Here is a 25,699-nt window from a genome sequence, read left to right on the forward strand (position 1 = left end):
GGATTGATTTCATGGTGTAATAATATATTTAAAGTGAAGTATGAGATCACAGCATTTTTAACTGTAATTCTCAATATAATGTATGCTGTTTAATTATGTTTAAAATGAAAGGAAGAGAGGAAAAATCAGTTTACCAATATCTTGGTGAAGACAACAACATTCTAACAGGTAACAAAGAAAAGGCAGATCTGTTTAACGCCTGTCTTCCCCAATAAGAGATTATGTCTTCCAGTAGGTAATTTAGAAAAGCAAATGAAAGGGCAGGATTAAAGTCTGAAAGAAACATGAATACCTATTTATTCTGAATGGTCCAGATGAATTGATTCTAAGGGTACTGAATGAACTTTCTGCCGCTGAGCCAGATCTTCATATAACACCTTTAAGAATTAGAGAATTGATGAAATGTCAGACAAGGTGAGTAAATGATGTCCCTTCTTCAAAAAGAAGAAAAAGGTAGATCCAGTGAACTACAGACCAGTGCTTTATTAAAGCAATCTGAGATTGTTTTCAAAGTGTTTATGAATCACTGTGGTAATTATCAGAAGTTAACATAGGTTTGGCAACTTCATCTCATTTTTAACTGGGTAACTTCTTTAGTAGTTTGAGGAAATGTTGTACATATAATGAATTCAGATTTCATTGAAGGCTTTGATGAAACATTTGACATTCTTACTAACAAGCATGTTACTAGTTAAACATGGCTTGTATAGCATGACAATTAGCTAACTTGAAAATTGTATTCAAAGAGTTCTTCATCAAACTGGAGTGAGGTGTAAACTTGGTACACAAAGTTCAGTTCTTGACTCTACTCTTCTACACTTTATAATGAGAAAATGCTTTCAAATGTACAGATGTAAAAAGAGTAGGTTGTTTAATTTCCTAGAAGAGAGAAATAAAATTCAAAATGATTGTGGTAATTTAGAGAAGTATGTCAAAAATAGCAACATGAAGTAGAACAAAGACGTGCAAACTTTTCAGTTAGGTACCAGAAACCAGATGCACAGCCTTGATAATAGTACTTGCAGAAAAGATTTTAAAACAGTAGTTGATCATAAAGATGAGGCAGCAGTGGAATGTGGTGCAGAAAAAAACAAACATAGTTTAAGGCAGTTTCTAAGTCATTGGGAATAATAGTTTGACTTTATTCTACAGATATCAAAATACCCTACCTTGAATATCTAGTTTTAGACATAATCCAGTAAGAAGGATTTAGGGGCACTGGAACAGATTCAAGGAAGGATGTCAGGCTAGCAACTATAAATAATGGGGGAGAATTGTGGACCATCCCTGTAACAGCCAACTTCTAAAAGACCCCCAGAGAAGCCAGAACATAGGGTATTCCTACTAATCCATGAAAAGAAACTGAAGGAATTTGACATGTTTAGTCTTGAAAAGAGAGCACTAAGGGGGGATATTACTCTTCAAATAACAGAAAGGGTACTTCATTGAAGGTCAGATTTGTTTTCTAGTCTGCAAGACACAAATTAATGGATTTAATCTCTAGGAAGACAGATTCCATTTTATTGTTTTAAAAAAAGGCCTTTAAAATAGCAGTTCAATACTGGAATCAGTTATACAAAGAGGGTGTGGGGTCTCCTTCACTGGATATGTTCAAGCAGAAGTGGAATGACCATTTGTCACAGATAATTTAAATTGGATTTCTTTACTGAGCAGTGGATAGGACTCAGTGGTCTAAATGGCCCCTCCAACAGTGATTCTATGATTCTGTGCATGCAATCTTGAGAAAGCTGTTTTGTTCTCTTTTACATATTTTATTGCATATATTAACTCACACATGTGATGGCTACAAGCTAATTAAATGCACTTAAGTCTATGCAATCAAACATATTTAAATGTAAGTACCAAATAACTCACAATAACCAACATTAAAATGGTAAGATTTACTAATGTAATTGTATATAAACTGAATAAACATAATTTGTAGAAGACAAATAGTCAGGGAGAATTCCATTCTGTGGTATTGATTGTCAAAGACTAGAAGAGAACAATTGTTTAACAGAAAATGATTTATCAATTGAATTTTTTTATATGTGTGTTAAAGTGCCCTATTCTTTTTTTCCCAAATGCAAATCTGCATTCATATTTTAAAGATCTATCTATCCAACTGAGTGTACTTTATTACAGAATGGAAAGGGGTAAATGTTTTTCTAGGAGAGATTGATAAAAAAGTAAGAAATCAGCAGTTAGGAATCTGCCATGAAAGCTGCTGTTTCTGAAAAAAAAAACATGATTATTTAACATACTGTCTTCTGATACAGCAGATGTGATTCAGAGCAGCACTCTGAAAACATATGGAGAAAACTTTGTGTAATTGGGGTTGGTTTAACAAAATTCTCATGCATTCTGAGTAGAGATTGTTAGTTTGCATGATACAGTTTAAATAATAATTTACACTTCCCATGTTCATAAATCAAGCTGACCTTAGCGATAATCTCTGTGTAGCTCTAATGCTGTTCCATTTGTTTTTCCTATGATTGAAACACTCTATAATACCCAGTTTTATTTATTCAAATCAAAGACATCATGTCTTATTACCTTAGAAACAATTGTGCAAGCATTGGGGATGCAGTATTTTCTGGACCTGATATTTCTAAAAAGTGACAGCATTCTTCTTATCTTTTCTAATCAGAAATATTGTCCAAGTGACTGTGTTTATTTTTCAGCTATATTGTGTACTGTATAGCAACTAATGCAAGGAAGCTTTCTGTTTACCATAATAGTTATCATGAGCTGCCCAGATTTATTTTTGTGATCTCTGATCAGGGAATGTGAGATTTCTGTGGCACATGATTATTTCGGTGGATGTTTACAAGGCCAGATTATGGAGTTGTCCAGTAAGCCATCAACTGTCACATTTAAGATATTCATTTATTCAGCTACTTTGGAGCATAGTTAGAATTCTGTAACAGGTTTAACTATGCAATGACTTGCTTATCTATTCCACATTAGTTGGTAGATTAAATAGTAATGGTATATAATGCATGGTGGTGAATTAAATTTACGAGAAATGCTGTAATAATAAGAATGGTTAAAAATAGGGTGGGATTTTCAACTTCCCAAGGTCTACACCATTCTGAAGAATATTATAACAGCATTTTGAGACATATATGTATAGTTGGTCTAAACAAATACAAAATTAAATAAAGATAAAACAGCAGAAACAGATGGCATTTCACTGTGCTTTACGTCAGCTTCATAAATCACTGCATTTAGCAAGTTCATTTAGCTAGAAGCAGAAGGAAGTGTATTATTACAGCATGACAGGAAATGCTGTTGCTATTGTTATTTTAAAATAGTTGGCAACCTGCCTTTCTCTTAGTAATTTTAATACACTGTTATCAGAGACTGAAATCTGCTGAATATGAATGTAAGCAGTCTAAAAAACTGATTACTGAGTGTTAAGAGACCAGAATTCCAAAAATTGGATATGAAAGCATTGGGAGATGTCACAGGAAGAGGCAAGATGGAAATATGACTTGACAAGCACTTAAAACCTCAGATTTCAGAGCACAGTCAAATTTTGGGAATGTTATTTTTTCCTGGGGTATACAAGAAGGCTTTATGTCCATCTTTAAGTTTTTTGAGCCCAGAATAAGCAAAATGGAGGCAATGTGAAGTGTGCATGTATAGAAAACTGTAGTATATAGGAGTGGGGTAGGGACATTTGTCCAGCTATGGGCTGCACTTTTTAAATAATATTTTTATTTGGCTGAGACCATGGAGCTTGGTTATGAAACCAAAGGGATAGGGTTGGAATTTGCTCCCAGCTTTTTCTTATCAGAAGATTGTATTGAACTGTTAACTTTAATGTTAAGAAGTAGTATACATCTATTGGTAGCATATCTCTCACCAAAAATTGTGACACCATAATTCAGTGGTTTGTTGCCAGAACCTGACAGTGATATCATGGGGGACTCCAAGGGCCACCGAAAAGAGCTTGGGGCACCTATGGTCTTTGGACCATTTGTTTTCCATTCCTGATATAGGACATTGGCATAGTGAGGTATATAATCACCTTATGAAGTTGAATGCTCGCAGGTGCATTTGCCTATCTGAAGAGACATCTATGTAACATTCCCTGTAGCTCAGTGGTTGATGCATATGAATGATTTCTGCAATGAAGAATAATGTTTTGATACGTAGCTAGAATCTATGCTAAAAGACAACAATAGTTTACAAGTAGAGCAGGATGGAAGGTGTACGACTTAGCAAAAGGCTTCCACATCATTCAGTTGTTGACTAGCTAAACCGCAGCACTAATGGGCAGCAGGGCTGTACAACACTAAGACATCAATGCACAGAGCATGCACAATTTACTTACAAAGTAGTTTTCTATTGTTTTTATGTAATAATAGACATTAATTCCCATTTTCACAGGTTAGTTGTGCCTAAGTCAGAAAATGAAAATTGTCCTTATTAGTATATCGATGCAAGCTTTCCAAAAATCCCATGACATGGTGTAATTAGAAATTGCTTCTGTTACAAACACAAGAGCTCAGTCGGCTCCTGCTCAGTTGCCTGTGAGCTGCCAAGAAGACTTTCACCTCTGAAGTTGCTAGCCACAGTTGCTGATGAAACATCAGGATATCAAATAATTAGACCATGGCCTATTAGCCTGGATGCTCATCACCACTGGATGTCCTTATTAGCTTAATTAGAACAAAATTCATCTTGTTCTATGCTATGAACTAAGAAAATTCTACATCAGAAGAATTTTCACAAGTTTTTCTGATATATGTTTTTGCTACAACCGAGAAATTATGTACCTGTGTGTGTACAGCAGCACCTGCAGAGTGGGAAAGGGGGAGGGACAGAATGATGAAAGCAGGATCATATCACAATGCAAGTTCTCCCTCTTTCAGACATGCATCATGATGTTGCATGTAGGTACAACCGGCAGAGCTTGTGGCCTAATGAAATAAAGAATTGTCATTTCTCTGGAGTGTAGTAACTGGCACCTATTGATAATGTGGATATTATTGGATAATGGTAATCTGTTGGCACTGACCATTAATAATTGGGTTTGGCCTCTCATGGAAATATTTGTGTTTCTTTGGCATCAGCACCAGCATGTCATGTACAAGTAGTTCTCAGTTAACAGTGGTAGTTGGGACCAGGAACTCTGTTGCTAAGCAATACAGTTGTAAAGTGCGACGTCATGTGGCCACACTGACTTATGTTGGCAGTTCAGGCAGTTCCACTTGTGATCGTTAGGTGCAATGTCACATGATCACCATTCATGAACCCTTGCCCACTTCCCCTTTGACTTTGCTTGTTGGAAGCTGGCAGTGAAGTTTGCAAATGGCGATCATGTGACCATGGGATGCCGCAACTGTCATAATTGGAAGCCAGCTGCCAAGCACCTGAATTGTGATCACATGACTGCAGGGATGCTGTTATGGCCACAACTTTGAGAACCAGTCGGTCATAAGTCTCCTTGTTCAGTGCTGACATAACCTCAAACAGTTGCTGAATGAATCGTTGTTAACTGAGGACTACCTGTAGTAATATATCTATAGTCTGTAGACACGTATATGTCAGTGAAATTCCTTCTCATATCTAAGTCCATATTTTATTTTATAAAATTCTACAATTGTTTTATTTTATTCAATTATTGAAATAAGTGGTATGTTTGTTTGTTTGTTTATTTATTTCTCAAATCTAACCACAGTGAAATCATTAGGTTTTTTCTATGGCATTGCAGGGAATTATACAAGTTCGTTTTACGTTTTAGGGGATTGCTGTATCATAAAATTAGAGAATCTCTTAGTTCCTGAATTATTGTAACTTCATTTCATAGCTGTATTTGCTGAAATTAGTTATTGAAGAAACCAGTTTATCAATGATGAACAATGCAACTATGTTTGTATATAACTGTTTTATATCAGGCCTTGGTGTAGTTCCTAAGAATAGATGTTTGTGTTCTTCTTGAATTCATTGTTCATTTTATTCTGTTATATGGATGCTGTATGTTTAGATAGACAGAATAATTTTATGGTATTATATGTATTTTTATTATTATAAATATAATTATATAAATCTGATTCTGATTTATGAAGAACCATTATGTAGGAAAATGTTTAAAACTTCAAAAATGTGAATTAGAGGGCCAGAGTGTGAATGAAAAAAAAAAAGTTAAGGAAAAAAATGACTACAGAATACCAAAAAGGTGTATGTGCTTCATTGATTATAAAAAGGCCTTTGATTGTGTTAGTATTGTCAAGCTGTGGAATGTGCTTAGAAAAATGGGAATCCCAGAACATCTCGTTGTCCTTGTGTAAAACCTATGTAGAGATCAGGAAGCCACAGTATGGACAGAGCATAATGGAATAGAATGTCCCCGTGTTGGCAAAGGAGTGAGTTAAAGGTATATATTCGCCTGTTATTTTTTCAGATTATGTGCAGAATATATATGTTGACGGAAGCTGGACTGGAAGATGAGTGTGGTTTTAAAATTGGAGGAAAAAATATCAAAATCTGTGCTATGCTAATGACATTGTTCTGATAGCTGAAAACGCAAATGATCTGTAACCTCCAGTCATGAAAAGCAAGGAGTACAGTGAAAAAAATGGGACTAAGATTATATATAAAGAAGATCAAACTAATAGTAGCAGGTGCAGCAACCGGTCTAAGGGTTGACAATGAACATATTGAACTGATGGATGGCTTCTGCCTTTTAGGATCAACTATCAACAGTAAAGGATTTAGCAATCAAGAAATGCACCACAGACTAGCACTTGCTAGAGCAGCAGTGAATGCCTTGGAAAAGATTTTCAGATGCAGTTGTGTGTCTATACCTACAAAGGTATAGATCAGATTCAAATAGGTGATGGCTTTCTCTGTGACATTCTATGGAAGTGAAATTTGGACTCTGAAGAAACAGGATAGAAACTTTAGCGTTGGAGAAGACTCCTGAGAATACCATGAATAGCCAGGAAAACAAATAGATCATTAAACTGATAAATGCAAAATTCTCACCCGGGCACAAATGACCAGGCTCAAATTATCATCCTTTGGACACATTATGTGAAGACCTAGCTCTCTGAAGAAATATATAATGCTGGAAAAGCTGGAAGGAAAAAGAAGAAGACGACAACCAGCAGCAAGGTGGATTGACTCAGTTCCAGTGGCAAGGGGTGTACTGTTGGAAGACCTGAAGAATCAGGCTGCGGACAGAGCCTCCTAGAGAAAATCTGTCTACTTCATCACTAAGAATCAACACTGACTTGATGGCACATAATCATTTAATCACATAATAACAAATATCTATATTCTAGCATTTACTTTAAAAGATTTTCCTTTTATACAACTTTACATTATTAAAGAAGCTAAATCTCCCTCCAGATATTTTGGACTGCTTAGATAGTAAAAAATTGGAAAAGGCTACTCTAGGACCATTTTCTTGTGTCTGCAACTGCTTCTTAAACCGTGGCTTTTAGTACTATCCAATCATTGTTCTTCCACTGTAAGCTAGAAATAGATGTATGGCACTTTATTTGTTCATACTTCCTGCTATATTCTCTGCAAGCTAGTGAGGGTGACATCACATCAATATTTCTTTGGATCATAGCCATTCAAAATTTCTAATCACTCTTTCATCACTTTTTTAATTATCACAACTTCCATCTAGAATATTTTGAGAATAAAAAAAGATAGTATGTCTTAAAACTAATGTTATGATGCGCATGACTGTATTATATATGATGGTAGTATAACTGTCAGCACATCAAGAAGGCCAGGTCAGGACATCACGGGGATTACAGGACTTCCACTTTATTGTAGGGGAACAAAATCTTGAAAGTCTTCCAGAATTCCCTTCTGCCCATCTTATACCAAACAGAATCAAGGCAGGCTTACTTTTAGTTTCTTTCTCATACCTTCTCCATTCCCAGTTGTCTCTTGTTTTCTTTTAAATGTTCCTGCATATCTTTGTCAAAATTATCTCTTGCATTCTTCTACAATGGCCCAAACATTTACAATCAAGTTATAATTATTTGAAAAGCTTCCCATTTGTATAAGATTTTTTAAACTTACCATTATTGTGTTGTATCTCAGAAATGACGGGGCAATAGCACAACTGCAATTATTTTTTTGTTATTAGTATTTTTAATTATCTGTTAAAATGGCAGTACCATCATTAGGTGACATTGGATAAGTGGTGTCTGCAGAGGGGGCAAGGGAGTCAGACTAATGAAAGTGGAGTTGTGGTGTTGCAATGGAAGCCTTGCCCCTTTACTACATGTGTCACAATATTACATACATGCCCCAAAGAGGTGGAGTTTGCAGCATGATGTCACAACATTCACAAAAGCAGTAAAAGCTAGGTTGGATTCATATTTCAGGTACTTCATTGCCCACATCACAAGATGGGCTGCATGAAAGATGGAAAAACATGCTTCAAAACATGTGGGTCTGTTCTTTTTCCATTGTTATATTTAACTACTTTTTGCAATTTGAGTTAAGACATAAGAACTTGGATCCTAAAATAAGGACTTGTGATCCCAGAGGCAAAGGAAATGACATGAAGATAATTCTTTCATGAACTTTTACACTGAGTGATTTTGCAGCCTAAAGTTAATTATTGGTGTGCAACAGCATTCTGGCATTCTAAGTGTTATTTGTTTATGTATGTATGCATGTATGTATGTATATATGTATTTATACATACCTGTGCATTTCAGAGGTTGTTCTGTATTCTTGTCCTCAATCACTTACCATGATTTAAACAGGAAACAGGTACAGTTTTTCTTGAAACCAGATGGTAAAATTAATTCATATCTTTGGGTTTAAATCATATGTGTGGCTCCTTTAGACTTAGGTTGCCACCTTGTGACCAGTGTTTGCAACAGAACATCATAAAATCATATAAATTTCCTTGCTGGATTAGATCAGACTACCATGTAAATTAGCTTTTTCTCACAAACTGTGAAAACTTGAAACTTCTGCCTTCCTGGCTAACTGACAAAAATGGTATTCCCTGTGGTTATACTAAGCAACTACTTATTAGAACAGTGTAGCCTCTGAACATGCCCTCTGCTGCTTTCTTCCCAATGCTCCACTAAAGTGAACACATCAGTCTGGCTATCCCTGGGACAGATTGAGGTCCTTGTTTCAAATGAGAAGGATCAGCATACATAGCTTCCTGTCTTTGCTACTTCTCTGCTATAGTAATTTTTCTTCTCTTTCTTGCTACAATTCTACCTTTTTTTTTAACCTTGCATGCCTGCTAATTATTATCATCACTTCCCTTTCCTTGCCTGCCCATCCCTGCCCTACTCCAGAAAAATAGATAATAGATCCCTGTTTTTCTTATTAGATGTTGGTACATCTCCATTGTTTATCCTGTCTGACAATCTGCAAAAGAAGAGAGGTTGAAGTGAAACTGACAAGGCAGTAGCTTTTGATGAATGGTCCTGTATTGGTAGGGGGAAGCACAGATATAGAAATAAGTGAGCAGCAGGATGAGAAGCATGGAAGATAGCAGATATTCTCTTTGTATAAAACTGAACATGAAACAATGAATGCTGGTTGTTGGCAGCATTAGAGAGCACTTCTAAACATGTCTATTTGGAAATGATCCCATGGATTTTAGTAGGATTTATTCTCAGGAAAATGTGTATAGGATTCCAACCTCAACTCCCTTTTCCTAGTTTTTGAGGCTTTTGGTGGTGTGTTGGTTGTGTGTATTGGGGGGCGGTTAAGTGTGTGTGGGTGTTTTGTTCAAATGTAGGAAGCAAAACTGCTTTGCTATTCTTTCTGTATTGTTTTTACAAATACAAACAATACAGTTATGAAAGAAAGTGTTCCTGTCCCAGGAGATACCAGTTCTCCTTGCCTAATAATTTGCTTACGGTCCTTCCCATGAACTGTGCAACTGCTTATTTTCATGCTATTCACTTCCCCTCCTCTCGCCTAATCTACTCACCTGTTTTCACCTTCCTGTCTGTAATTCAGTCGCCCACTCATTTACTTTTCTCAGTGAGACTTTCTGCTGCCTAAGCCATTGGAAACGATAGGAGTTTGCAGTCCAGTTCACTCAGCCTCCCAGTCCTCAACCACTGGGATGCCCAGCAGGGAATCAAGAAGCAGCATTGTAGCAGAAGTATCAGTGTTTTGTTCTTTATTTCATTACATGCATAGTCTGACTTCTTCAAAGTTAAAGAAAATGTACATTATTGCTCCAATGTTATTCTTACAATAATCTTGCACATCAGGATGTATGACAGAGGTTATCTATGGAAGACCATAGGGAGTTGCCATTTATGTCAGATAGCAAAATCTCTTTTTTGTCCTACCTCAGGTTTTCTTTCTTAAAAGCTTGCTAATGCTCTCTTTGAGCTGGCACAAGCAAGCACAGCATTAGAATGTGGTTGAACTAAATATCTATAATAACTTATTCATTTCATTTCATTTCTCATTCCCAATTATTGCTCTTTTTTTTTATGCTATATATATCTGGTGGCACCTGCCCACTGGGACAGCATTCTTCCAGAGATTCATATGTCCCCCCCCCCCCCAAATGATATTCAGAAAGCTATCCTCCCATGCCTTGAGATATGGTGGCTGTTGATTCCTGTAGGTTTTTCTTGTTGTTATGTATGTTTTTTCTTCTGGATGCCTATGATCTGTACTTTTTAAATTTTATTGTTCTTGCTTTTAAGGTGTAAGCTTCCCAGTCATCTGGAGTCAGGCAGCCTTTACATTGTATAACTAAATAAAAATAGAAGAATATCACAGAGAGTCAGGGTTTTCACTGTCCTTCAGTTCAATACAAGGTTATTTGTAGATATATGTTCAAGTGTTCAGAGAGGTTAATATAGCTTTAAAACATATCATTTTTAAGATGGATTTTTTTTTTCTGATGCCACTTAAAAATTCTAAGAACAGGACTGGGATAATTATACAGATACCCATCTAGTTGCACAAACGTAAAAATATATCATTATTGAGCTGGATTTAGGGACATTCAATGACTGAATAATCTCCACTGGGTTATAAACTTCTCCTTGAGAACTTTGGATTTCCCTGTGAAGACTGATATAGAATATATAGCCTCCAGTTACACTTTCATTCTAGGGCTTTAGTAATATTAGCAACTTGATTTTACTAGTTTGCGAGCCTTAGGCAATTACGCTTTACCTACTGCTCAGGGACTGTGAAAATTCAATATCAGAAAGGCAAGTGTTTCTGCAGTTCCTTACCTACTTACTTTAAAGAAGTATATGTGCTTGAACATACTACTGAAAGCTTCTTCTCCATTACTGGCCCCAGTTTGCATCTGGGAGTTGCTGGGAGCCAGGCACATGGGGCGGCTTCGAGTCTGAGTGGGGCATGTTGGATGATTCTGAGCCTGGAAGAGCTGGCTGGACCAGAACAGAGAAAGGAGGAGTGGGTGGGAGTTAAGCAAGCGATATGCCATGTTTTTGGACTGGGCGTCGGTCACATTGGAGGGTCAGACTGCGTGCTGGCCACACTGGGACACCAGGCTGCCGAGTGAGCTGGCTGGCTGGAGATGGGCCAGAGGAATGGGCCAAAGTACTCCTCTGCTCTTATTGCATCCACAGATTGCTACCCCGCAGCCCTGTTTTGGGTGATATGAGCTCTCTTGGGTAAAGGGTCTGGAGAACCTTTTGCAGGGAGGTGTGGAGGAATTTGCTCAGTATTTGTCAGATAAAATCACCTTGATTCATTTGGAGCTGGACACTGCTGCAGGTCCGGGGGAGATGCCTAGGATGGAGTCTTGCCTGCTTGTCTGAGAATGACATGAATTGACATGAAATGAATGAGAATTGGACCTGACAAAGTAGACAACGTCCTTAGGACTGTGAGGTTGACCATCTGCTCTTTAGATCCATGCTCCTCCTGGCTTGTGAAAGTGGCCTGGGGGGTTTCATGTGGGTGGGTTCTAAAGGTGATGAATTTTTCTTTGAGTGTGGGGGTTGGTCCTTTGCCTCTTAAGAAGGCTTTGGTCTGTCCCCTTCCTCAAGAAGCCATGGCTGGACCCCACGATACTGGACAATTTTCATCCAATATCCAACCTCCCATTTTTAGGAAAGGTGATAGAGAAAGTGGTTGCACAACAGCTTCAGAGGACCTTGGATGAATCGGATTATCTGGATCCTCTTCAGTCAGGATTCAGACCTGGGTATGGAATGGAAAGCGTATTGGTTGTGCTTTTAGATGATCTCTGGCGTAGATGGGATGGTGGTTGTGCATCCATCCTTGCCTTACTTGACCTCTTGGCAGCTTTTGATACCATCAACCATGGTATCCCTCTGGATCGACTCAGAAGATTAGGGTGGGTGCCATGGTGGTGTGCTGGTTCACCTCCTTTCTCCAGAGTCGATTCCAGTTGGTGGTAATGGGGGAAAGAGATTCCACCCTTAGCCCCTACTGTGTGGGGTGCCGCAGGGATTGGTGCTGACTCTGCTCCTCTTCAACATCTACATGAGGCCTCTGGGCGAGCTCATCCATCACTATAGGATGAGGTATTATCAGTATGTTGATGATACCCAATTACACATCTCTGTCCTGGTGAATTAAGTGATGCTGTAGATGTCTTATTCTAGTGCCTGGAGGCTATGAGGGTTTGGATGGGGAACAATAGGCTTCAACTGAACTCTGGCAAGACTGAATGGCTTTGGGTTTTGAGACCCTCCTCTACGACTATACCATCTTTGGTGCTGGATGGGGTTGCACTGACCCAAACAGATCCTGTGTGCAATCTGGGGGTCCTCCTGGACTCACAACTCATGCTCAATGAGCAGGTGGCAGTCGTGGCTAGGAGGGCCTTTGCACAGCTTCGTAATGTGCTCCAGTTGCATCCATTCCTACTCATGGTCACTCATGCCCTGGTCACCTCCTAGTTGGACTACTGCAGTGCACTCTACATGGGGCTGCCCTTGAAGAATATCTGGAAACTTCAGCTGGTATAAAATGCAGCAGCACAAGCATTTATGTGTGTTTCTGGTAGAACACATGTACCTCTGCTTTGGGAGCTGCACTGGTTACCAGTTTGTTTCCATGACCAATTCAACGTGTTGATGTTAACCTTTAAAGCTCTTCATGGCATGGGACTGGGCTATTTGAAGGACTGCCAGTTGCACCCATTCCTAGATCAAGGGGCACTACTCATGGTCACTCATGCCCTGATTACTGGATTACTGCAATGTGCCCTATGTGAGGCTGCCGTCGAAGAGTATCCGGAAACTTCAGCTGGTGCAAAATACAGCAGCATGAGCATTTGTGTGTGTTTCTGATAGAACACATGTTACATCTCTGCTTCGCAAGCTGCGTTGGTAACCAGTTTGTTTCCATGTCCAATTCAAGGTGTAGGTGTTGACTTTTAAAGCCCTTCATGACATGAGTCCAGATTACTTGAGGGACCACCTCTCCCCAATTTCATCTTCCTGTCCTATCAGATCCAGCAGATAGGGCATGTTACAGGTTCCGACACCTAGGCAACTATATTTCCCGGGCTCTAGGCAGCAGGCCTTTTCTGCTGCATCACCCAAGTTATGGAATCTTCTTCCCCCTAAGGTGAGGTTGGCCTCATCAGTGTTGGGTTTCCAGAGGTCCCTCAAGACCAGCTTGTGCCAGCAGGCCTGGGGACCCCAGGAGACGGGTGATCTAGTGAGATGGCTCCATTATTTTTAACAACCTCTCACTATTTTAGTTCATTTTTTATATTTGTATACTTTTTAAATGTATTTATTGATTGTTTTTAACCTTGTTGTACACCACCCAGAGTTGCTTGGAAAAAGTGAGATGGTGACTAATTGTGTAAATAAATAAATAAGCAAGCAAGCAAGCTAGCATCAAGTTATACTGAAGTTAATGGCATTTTTTTTTTAAAAAAATCCATATTAACAATGTTAGATAATGCCGTCTTCCTGTACCTCTTCTTACACTTAGACACACACATTATATAGTATAATTCCAGATTGCAGTGAAGACAGGAATGTTTTTGACTGCGTGTGTGAAAATGGCACTTTAAGTCCTAAATTTTGTTCATACAATAAACAGTGAAGCAATTATGCTGATCACCTGAAACTGGCCTCCATGCAGAATACAAAGTTTATAGATCCAGTATTGCAGGAATCCAGCTCCCTTTGCTTGATTTTGTGTTAGATTCGGTAACAGCTCTATTGCTACTGAGTAGGAGAGTGAATTCACTGTGCAGTCCTGCTAATGCATTTTTTCCTTCTCTTTTTAGCCCCCTGTGAAGCCAACACATTTTTTTGCCATAGTAATATGTGTATTAATAATACATTGGTCTGCAATGGACTCCAGAACTGTGTATATCCGTGGGATGAAAACCACTGCAAAGGTAATGCTAAGCACATGGACTTACAATTGAAAATATGCTAAATTATCCAATTAATGCCACATTAGCTTTACTTTAATTTTTGAAACTCACTGAATGGTTATTTTCATGCTTTTCAGTGAATGCATAAGGATATGCTTTTTAAGACTGTTTATCACCTAGCATTAAAATTTTGTTAGAACTTGTTTTAAAAGTTAAAATCCAAAATAAATAGTCAGAGCATCTCCTTTATTTGTAAAATCAGTTGATTACCCAGAGTGAAAAAGCCCTATATTTTTGCTGGAAAAAATAAATTGTTGGACTTTGATCAGTATTTGGATAGAGAAATTCCATCGCTGAGGTACCTCATTTTGCTCACGGTAGCTAATATTCAGTGCTTGTGAAAATATATAAATACCATTATTAAAAGAGCACTTGTTATATACGTTCACAATTATGATGAGATGCATGTAAAGGGCTGATTTGTGAAATTGCAATAGTTCAAGCTATTTAGGGCTATATAGGACAAAACCAGAGCATTGGCATAATAACAATAGAATATATAACACAGTAGCAACAAGGAAGAGTGTATATGTATAAAAAGTAAAATCATATATCCCTTCTACGTGTGTGTTTTCTGAATGTGAATAGTAAAATATATGCACTTGGCCTTGAATTTTATGCAAGCTTGTCCTTGTTTCATGAGAAAATAACTCAAAAACAGCAGAACAATTCATTTGGGGAATAAAGCCAAATATTTCTTAAAGTAAAAATCCAGCTTTCAATGATAACTAACTCTATTATTTCATGTTGAAGTGGAATTTTCCAGAATTCATTGGTTTCTAATGTAAAGAATTGAAACCAAATCCAGAGTTCAAGTTCAAGCTTTGTAGCAGAGTTTGATTACAATTGTTTTGCCACAGTTCTCTAGATTTAGAGATATTCTGTATCTGTATTTGTCTTCATTATAAAGAATAAGAAGGATCATTTGTTTAAGCAGTAGCTTCCATGGTCATTATGCCTTTGAAAGCTTTTTGGAGAGGGGTAAAGAATACAGGACATCATTCATTTAGGAAGAAATAGAAAAAGCTTACAAAATGCTTAGCCTTAACTTAAAGCTAACACAATGAGTCAAACAGAAGAAATTGAAGTGTAATTCAAACAAACGCAGAGGGTTTGTAAAACGGCAAATAATCTCCAAGAAAAACAGTTACAATTTTATGTTTTCTTTGTTGTAAATGCAAATAAACTGTCCATTACTTGATAGCCTCAAATGCCTGAATGATTGTGATGAGGCAGTTCTATTAGATAGCTTTCTTCCATTGCTAGAATCTAGCTGTTCAATATTAATGTTATGAAAAGGGCAGCAGGTCCATCTGAGTGTCTCACATGGCTTGCTGGCTCTGCTCCACAAGTATCTACCCAGAGACTATGGCTGGCCTACACACTCAGAATTCTGCATAAAATGCCTTATGTGCAGGATTGTGAATTTGACTCAAATATTTGATTCAATAAATAGATAGGGACCAGGAATGGACAATCATGTGGTTCAGAAGTTGGAATAACTATGCAGCTTTACTGTCATTTTCAACACATTGGTTTCCTTTGGGCAATTAATGAGTGAAGAATTGCCAGTCAGTGCTTGACTCTTTACTTTCATCTTGTTTAAAGTGGTCCTGAAAATGTTTCTACATCCTTATGAAACAGATGAAATAAGAGAAAATTAATTTTCACCATCAAGAACTGTAGGCTACTGGGTTATGGAGAGCAAGAATCCCTGCTAGCAAGTCAGAGGCAATCAGTATTTATTCTGAAAATTAATTTTATTTCAAAGCTCACTCTCTCTCCCTGGGATATCAAGCTGAATAAAACCTAGCATGCTATGACAAGTGGCCAATCATCAGCTTACGACTAATTTTAATTAGGAAGTGCAATACAAAGAGGAGAGGATATGTTTCTCATTAAAGAGATCTGAATCCTGATCCCTGGATTGTTTTTGAAATATATTAGCTCTGTAACTAGTTGCATTTAGAGAAGATTTGAGAGGGATGGCTTTTATGGTAAGTTTTTGGAAGAGTTCTTTTGAAAATAAAAATGTTCCTTAAAATCTTGAAGAATGGCTGAATTCTTCTCCAGAAAGATTGAGCAGTGCTGAGAATGATGGAGGACAGTGCAGGCAAAATCCTTTTAAGAAGCTATTACATCTTAAATAGATGTATTGCCCATAATGGAGGAAGGTTGGTTACTTCTAATAGAAATAAATGGATTTTGCTTTTCCCAATTAGCACCGAGACTACACAGTGTAGGAAATGTAACTACTGGATGTTATTGCCTGCTTATCATTACATTATGGGAACTTTGTCTTCATTAATCTCTCTAAAATACTTAGGAACAGGAGCTAAGGTTCTGAATTAGAGGTAATAGGAAAGACAAACCCACTTGGATCTGACTAAGACTCATGTTGCCCAGCATTTATTTTCCATTGTTCGCCAGTCAGATGCTTCTGAGAAAGCTACAAACAAGGCATAGAAGCAAGCAGTTTCTTCTCAGAGGTCATTTCTCTCCACTTCAGCAGTAGTAGATCTCTTCCACAGCTATTAGTATTAAAAGGTGTACTTACTTTATGGCAATGGAAATTCCCTCTTACACTGTTTGACAGAATATCCTTTTGGTTTTTCTAACTATTAGAGCAGTGTTTCTCAACCTTGGCAAGTTTAGGGTGGGTGGACGTCAACTCCCAGAATTCCCCAGCCAGCCATGCTGGCTGGGGAATTCTGGGAGTTGAAGTCCACCCATCTTAAACTCAGCAAGGTTGAGAAACATTGCATTAGAGCAAGCAAGATCTTGAATGCTAACCCAGAAGTAATTCAGAAGAAAGTTGATTTAATATGAAATGGAGTAATACAGTTGGTTAATTGCACAAGACCTGCCAAATTCTGCACCAGTTGTAGTTTCTGAATATTCTTCAGGAGCATCCCCATATTTAGTAACCGAAAAGAGAAATGACTAATGCAAGTGTCTCTTCTTTTGCAGGAAGAGAAATTAATCCCAAACTAGGCAAAGATCCAAAACCAGGCAAAGTCACTGAATATTCAGGCGTCACAAGTGGCTCCAGCAGGCGTGGTCTTTGATTTATGAAGACAAACATTTTACAACATGTATAGGATGGCTTAATCTTTTACACTGTATTTGAGTAAAGGTGTAAGAAACACCTTATCTCAATACTAAAATAATTTAGAGAATCTCCATTCTTTCTCTCATCTAACTCCATAAACTCCTAACAGTACAGTGGTACCTCGGGATACGAATGCCTCTACTAATGAACTTTTCGGGTTACGACCAGCTCCGGCCGCAAAAATTTACCTCGATGTGCGAACTCCGCCTCGGGGTACGGCCATTTTTCCGCCCCTGACACGTGGCCCACGGCCATTTTCCCGCTGCACGGCGCCCGGCCGTTCTCGCGCCGTGCCCGGCTGTTCTCCCGCCACGCCGTGCCGCGCCTGGCCTTTTTCCCACCGCGCCGCGCCCGGCCTTTTTCCCGCCGCGCCGCGCTGCACCCGGCCGTTCTCCCGCCCCTGACGCATGGTCCGCGGACGCCAGAACGGATTATCGGTAATTACATTGAACCTTATGGGAAAATTTGCTTCAGGGTGCGACCAAATTTGGAGGGCGGAACGGGTTAACCAGATTTACATTGAACCCTATGGGGAAATTTGCGTCGGGTTACGACCAACTCGGGATACGCCCAGAGTCACGGAATGGATTAAGTTCGTATCCCGAGGTACCACTGTATCTTTTCACTGCACTAGTTTGGTATTGAAAAGATTAGACTGACAATTTCTACAGACCTTAAATAATAACTGCTGAAGTAAGGTGGGAGAGATGGAATGTTACTTTGCCCTAAAAGTACATTAGGGGTGTGTTTGAATGATCATACTCTCAATGATCATTTTAACTCTTTAAAATCAGTACAGAATTTATCACCTTTTACCTTTTTACACCAGGGCAAGAATTCATGTCCCCTTGCTGTTTTGTTTTTTCTATTGTTGAAAAAGGTATTATAAGCTTAGCATCCTGTGGGAATCAGAAAAAAGTGTGTGAGGAGGGGTAGGCTATCCCATTCTTCTTCATTCCCTTGCAGCATGTGTCCTGAACTTTCTCAAGGATGTGCTTTAATTTTCACACATGCTGCCTACTTTTTTCTATGGTGTGTTTTCAGATATGCTAAGTACACTGACAGACATGATTTATCTCAGTCCACTTTGAGTTGCATTATCTCTCTTCCCTCTCTCAGGCCTTTGAGTAATAAATAAATTAAACCATAGGCAAAACACTGATTTTATCCCTCCTGAAAGGAAAAGAAAATATCCTGGCCTTTTAAGGCTTGCTACTTTTCTTAAATTGAAAACATTTTTATGGTATATGTTATCGTGTCACAAGGTAACTTGAATGGATAGAAAGCCTTTACCATTTCAGTTTACTGCACAAAGATTTGATCACAAGCAGTGCAGAAAGCCTTCAATTTTCAACTAAAAGGTACCTTCCATTGCTAGGAATATATTGAAACTATAATAATGAGGGTATCCTTGTTCATGTGTGAGATAATTTATCATGTATTGTATTATATTTATCCACACCTGACTAAACACAAGCACTGACTCAGACCATTTCACCCATCATATTATTCATGCAGTAACTGCAGCCATCAATTGAAAACTTAACCATTGTAAGATTCTCTCATGTGTTGGATAGGCAAAAGTGGTTTCCTATTATTAGGTGTTTTATTAAAATATTTAAAAAATAATCCATGTAAGACCATCCATATTACATACTATATTCTTATTTGTCAAAGATATACATTGTTCTTAAATAAATATGTATCTTTGACAACATTTACAGATCCACAAAAGAAAAATCTAGCAAAAATAAATCTGCATATATATGTGCACAATCTTCCTTCAGGATGAAGTTAATGTAAAAATACAACAACAACAAAATAATAATATACCCCAACCTTTCTCCCTCTAAAGTCCCAAGTAGTATTAAAATATAGTTTTATTATTCCTTATTTATCCTAGATTCAAGTTGTTTAATGAATCTTGATTTTTTTTCAGTAAATGGCTTGTCCCTTAAAAAGTATTAATTTAAATAGTAAAAATTGCTTAAGGATCAACATACTGATTGTCTTTGATTTTTGTCAAATGTATTTTCTTTTAAAAGTTTCTTTTAAAAGTTTCTTTTTAAAGGATACAATCATAAAAAATGAACAAAAAGATCCAGATTTTTGGAGAGGGGGACACTAGGCTGGAGTTTTAATCCTAGCTTTTGCAAGGTCCCGTTTCTAATAGTTGATTACTTCCTATGTTTTCTGGATAGTTACTCTAAAATGAACTAGGTAGGGAAGTTAATTCTTACTTATGATGATCATTAATAGAACTTCTGAATTCAGAAGGAAGCACCCATCTCATACTATAGGCTGAAGACATATGAGAGTGTTAAATGTGTTAAATGTATTAAAGCATCTGATTGGCCATAGCTGTAAATTGGATCCTCAACTAGATTGACTCTTGATCCAATCCAATGAGCAATAAAACAATGAAATAAGTCTGTAGCAGGAAGTGAATAAACAACTTTAGCTTTGTCAGGAAGTTTTTGGTTTAAAGAGCTAACTATCCTTTGAGTTGAAAGCATGCACACCTATAAAAATGTCTTTCTGTGAGATAGTAGAAAACTGCCATACAACTTTGTGGGTGGGTGGGTGGGTGGTGTATGCATATAACAGATGCCTTCAATGTCTCTGTTCAGTATATACCACATATGATTCTAACATACCATTATTTAAACCAGAACACTTTTATGATGGTGCATCATCTTTTAAAATATGGTGGCTTCCCTGCAGCATGAATTTAGCACAAACTTCAGCAGGAGAAAGGTTTATGAACCTGTAGCTGTGTATGCATTGACTTCCATGTAAGCTGGGATGCTGGGTTCTGGCTCAGTTGGAAGCTGAAGCATTCCTTCCTGTTGACATTAATTTTGAATGCACAAATGCCTGAAGGGAAGCTGATGTCATTAGTTGAAGTAGTGAGAGGTTATCCATAATATTCAGCGAGCATTCCAGTTTCATAATGCCTGCATGGGTCTGTAGAGGCTGCATAAGGGGAGGGACAGATTTTTTCAGATTGGGAAAGATAGTTCCTATCTAGTTTTGTTTTTCAGGGACTGGACATACCTTCACCATGAAATCAAATTCTCTAGTCCCCTCTTCAGTAGCTAGAGGATCAAGTCCTCCAAACTGAAACACCTTCCTAAATGAGACAGTGCCCCTCACTGATAAATTCATAGGGTTTTTTTAGATTTCTGCACTCTGCCTTTTCTTGGCTACCACTCCTTTTGGACTTTACTGCTAGTGCCCAAACAATCTGTTTTTCCTCCATCTGAGAGGTATCTACTTGAGATGGCTTCTCTCAACTCCTCAGCTAGACTTTGCTGAAAACTCTTCAATATAGCTTAGCTAGATTAGACAAGAATGAAGCCATTCACAACAGTTGATTGCTTGCTGCCAATGAAAAAAATGTAGATGATTTTTATATCCTCAAGGATTTCAACCTTTCCTCCTCCGCAAATTGCTTGGTGCAATGCTCAGCGGCCTTAAACCAAGTGGTTATATATTTACATAAGGACCATTTTTGGCTTGTGAACCACTTATTCCTGTCTCACCCACTTCAACTCTCACATCTAGCCTTACAAAAAAGTATGAAGCAACTATTCAGTTTGGCCTGGTTGATGCCAATTTGTAGACAAAATGTCTTTTAGACTAAATCTTGGCAGTATTAAGAGTCAGTTCTGCATAGTAATCATAATCATATGGCTAGTGGAATATCCCAAGTGAAATTTATGCTACTGGAATAAACAGGCTGTAACAAGCCTGTGAAGATGATCCTTTGGATCTAGAGCAGTGATTTATGTTCATGAACCTTGGAATGAATCTTAGTAAATGAGATAGATAATGTACAGGAGGAAATACATATTTCTTCTTTAAAATCATATTGTAATAATTTTTGCTTTTTCTCCTGATACACATAAATGTTAACTAACAGCAGCACTTTAAAAAAAAAACATGGTTGAGTAACAATAAATATCAGTGATAAGGAAGTATTTATGTTAAATCTTCCATAAATCAATGTTAGGCTAATCTTGATTCAATTCAAATTGAAAATTCAAGTTTCAAAGAAGGCATAATTCAAATTAAGTTTGTACTTTAAGATATCCATGCAAACCAATCTGATCTACTTTCAGATTCCAGGGTCAGTTTTAAAAAAAAGGGTTTGTCCATAGATATTATGGAAACTTCACCTCACCTGCAGCTGCTTCATTTTGGAATAGAATGGGATGAAGATGGTAGATTCTTGAGATGACTTTAACCCTGCCAAGTTTCAGTGAGATACCATCAAGGTTTTTGCACAATATTCATGTGAAATGAATGAACCCTGAACTTGATTTAAAGTAGAGGTTGCAGGAACAGGGTAGGACAGGCAGTATAGGAGACTCCAAATTATCCAGCCTAAATTGTGTGGACTACACCAATGCAAAAAATGTCCTATTCCAGCTGACAAAAACTGTAAAATCTAAGATTTTATTTTTCCACTTGTGTTTCTCAGATGCCAGTCTTGGTATGACACTGAACAACATCTGTTAATACGTCCTTGTGGGTTGGGGTGTTTTGCTTCCATTGCTCATTGGCTTTCTGGGATGTCATGATGGTTGGCATAACTAGTTCACATCTGGTGAGATGCCAGGCTGGGTGGGGCTTACTAGCACACCTTGCTTTCTTCTGGGCATAATTCAGTTGTGTCAGGATTTTGGCTTGCTGGCAATATGCTGTAGTAGCAGAGTCAGAAGAACCGGGCTGGTAAAGTGAGAGCCAATACCTCAGAGATGGCCACAGAGAAATACACTGGTGTAGAGAAAATGACTTTTCTAGCCTTGCGTTCCTATTATTAGAAGCATTATGGCATCTTTATTAACCTGAACCTAGGTTATCATGAGTTTTAAAACTTATCCCAATCATATCATTGATTATCAAGAGTCTTAAATCTATTCCAGCATGAAGAATTTAAAACTAAGGCTAGGATCAAGAGTGTGAAATGGTTTGACCAAAGGTACATATCATATTGCTCAACCCTAAGTGCCTATTTGGAGTACTGAGAGCTGAATTAACACTCAGCTGGTTAATAGAATTAGAAGTAGAACATTCAATTACCTCAAGGAAGAGCAAAATTAAAGAATCTGATTGTTGACAAAGTGAATGAAGCACCAGAACAAAGTTAGGCATGCTACAGCTCTGATAATGTTATCAGTTTAACAAGGAGAGAATCCTCAATGACTAGGTATTCTTATCAGTGTCAGGTACTATTCAGCACCATGTTGTCTATATGGAAGTAAAGTTGCTACATTGCATATTGCTTGTAACACGCTATGAGAAAGCCATTGAATCTATGAAGCGCTTCACAACTACCTGATTCAATCTTCTTTGATGGGGTGATTTGATTAAAGATTTCTTGGGTCAAAGCAGCCTTCTGAAGCTTTGCCCATCCTTAGCATTAGTACATATACTGGACTGCCATGCTCAGCTGTGCTATTAAAGAAGAATGTCTCAGGAGCCCAGTGCTGGTTCAGCAGTGGAAGTCTCCTGCTACTTCTTGTGAGCCCATTGGCTATTTTCCACTTTTGGGGAATAGAGTGGCATGTATCCCACAACCTGCTTGAGGTTCTGAACTAAAGTCATGCCTGCAGGTGTGATGGAGGATGTTATCCCATAACATCCAATAATTTATTTCTCAGCACCCTTCCTCCTGGAGCTTAATATCATAAGCACAATATGTATGTGGTAGGTTGAGATACGCTGATTTTGTCACGATTTTATTCTTTTATGAGATCATCCCTTTGCCTTGCAAGATAAAATGACCAGACAGATAAAAACATTCTTAACAATGTATTTGAGACATCTGATTTTACAAGACATGGGTGAGGTTTGATCCAACCTGGATTGATTGGTAGGAGCTCAGAATAACTTTAGATGATTGCAGAGATCAATCATGCTTGGCATGTTGTAGTCCAAGAACATCCCTAGGGGAGAGATAACAAATTAACCTTTCACTCTGAGATTCAGGTTATTATTTTAGGGAATTCATGATAAAAAGCTAGCTATCTCCTTTGAGTGATGTCACCATAATGGAGAAGTTTGGAAAATCTCTCATTGCGCTTTCAAGGATTTGGTCAAATAGAAAAAAAAATCTTAGTTTTGATCAGGTTGCACAAAATGAGATTTTACTATCTTTGTATATGTGTGTGTGTGTTAAAATACTTCATATGTATTTTACAGAAATGCAAATTATAATTGTCAGAAGATAGATAGCAATAATTGTATATCCAGCTATTTGGTTTACAGAGGTTTATAAAGCTGGAGCAATTCCAGAGAATTGAAATCAATCTCTGGTCAGCAAAATGACTGTCCTGCCTATAATTCTTATTCTTTCTTATATCTTATTCTTATATCTTATATATTTCTTATATCTTATTCTTTCTTATGTCAGTTTTATAGTCTTCAGGTGTATTGGGACATAACTCTCAAAGTTTCCAAGTACAGTACATGGCCATTGGACTTACTGGAACTTGCAGTTCCAGCACATCTGGATAGCATCCAGTTTGGGAAAATTGAGACAGAATCATCATGGTGACAATAAAAGTCATTAAAAAAAGATGGACATTAACTTTTTGTTTTATTTTTTTTCCCCTTCCCCATCTCACAGAAAAGAGAAAAGCCAGCCTGTTGGACCAGCTTACAAATACCAGTGGGACAATCATTGGGGTGACTTCTTGCATTGTGATCCTCCTTATCATTATTTCTGTTATAGTACAGATCAAACAGCCTCGTAAAAAATTTGTCCAGAGGAAAGCAGACTTTGATCAAACAGTATTCCAAGAGGTGTTCGAGCCTCCTCACTATGAGTTATGTACTCTTAGAGGGACAGGAGCTACAGTGGACCTTGCAGATCTTGCAGATGACTTTGAAAATTATCATAAACTGCGTAGATCATCTTCAAAATGCATTCATGACCACCACTGTGGATCACAGTTATCTAGCACTAAGGGCAGCCATAGTAATCTTAGCACAAGAGATACACCTATCTTGACAGAAATTCAACCCCAGCCTGCAAAGCCCCTCATCCAGCCTGTGAACAGAAGAAACATCCTTGTCATGAAGCATAGCTACTCACAAGACGCTGCAGATGTGTGTGAGATAGATGAAATTGAAGAGGTACCGACCACGAGTCACAGGCTGTCCAGACATGATAAAGCTGTTCAGCGGTCAGTATCAATAGATTTTTGATGAAGACTTTTGAGTGAAGACTGGGTTCAACTATTATTTATTTATTTATTTATTTATTTATTTATTTATTTATTTATTTATTTAAATATGCATACCCATTTACAGCCCAACCATTGTTTATGAACTCTCATTCTTCTTTTTCCAGGATGCATTTATGCATGGTATTCATTCTAAAGTTTTTTTGGGCGGGGGGGAGGTGGAGGAGGAGAAGGTCCTTTTAGTACCATCCCATGAAAATAGCCACAACAGTGATACTGCTTGCCAAGAATCCAAAATTGTTCTGGAAAACCTTATTTATATTTCTGGGCATTTACTGGAAGTTCTTATCCAATCCAATCCATGATAGTTTTCTCTGGCAATTTTTTTGCAGAGCTTCCAAAACCAGATGAAAATACGTTCTTTCTATTTACAGTCTCCTCCTGTTTGGCATAAGGTAGACGGGACTCTAGAATCCATTATGGTACCACCCTTGTTCTCTGGCTTTGAAAATCAAGAAATAGTGAAGTTTAAACTTTCCCTTCTTTGACTGTTTGATAATCTAGACTCTAAAGTAATTTTAGCCCTCACCCTTTCCCCACACATGTACTCACTCAGAGCTAACTGTGTGGAGAGATTTATAGCAGGAAAAGGTCAAAGAAGGAAAGGGTTAAACAAGCTATTCCTAGAGAGGCTTCGCTAATTTTTAAAGCAGCTAAAGAAGATTATTGATTATAAGTAAGTGGGGTTTTATATGTATATATATACTTAGTGGAAGATTCTAATTGCAAATATCCAGCATCCTGTCTAGTTTGGTTTTTTGTTTTTAAACTTCCCTGTACTGTTCCATCATCAAAAGTTGCCTCTTTATTCTATTTTCAGGGGTGGTGGTGTGGTGTTTTATTATTTTAATTGCATTCAGTAGAAAAATATAAGAAAGGGCAAATACACGTTACCTACCAAAGACACTTTTGACTAAATTAGGGGCAGTTTTCTTTGAAAAA

General features: G+C 37.8%; 1 protein-coding gene across 1 annotated transcript in view; it reads left to right on the forward strand.

Annotated features, from left to right (window-relative positions):
• The window catches only part of NETO1 (neuropilin and tolloid like 1), a 122,010-nt gene that overhangs the window by 86,621 nt on the left and 9,690 nt on the right, over positions 1-25,699 (forward strand). Inside the window, exons 9-10 of the mRNA XM_007431743.3 lie at positions 14,237-14,350; positions 24,139-24,697. Coding sequence (XP_007431805.2) covers positions 14,237-14,350; positions 24,139-24,697 — 673 coding nt within the window. The remainder of the gene's footprint in view (positions 1-14,236; positions 14,351-24,138; positions 24,698-25,699) is intronic.

This window comes from Python bivittatus, unplaced genomic scaffold, assembly GCF_059951505.1.
Source record: "Python bivittatus isolate LINGU-HERP-01145 unplaced genomic scaffold, Pbiv_v1 ctg000840_np1212, whole genome shotgun sequence".
Lineage (NCBI taxonomy): Eukaryota > Metazoa > Chordata > Lepidosauria > Squamata > Pythonidae > Python > Python bivittatus.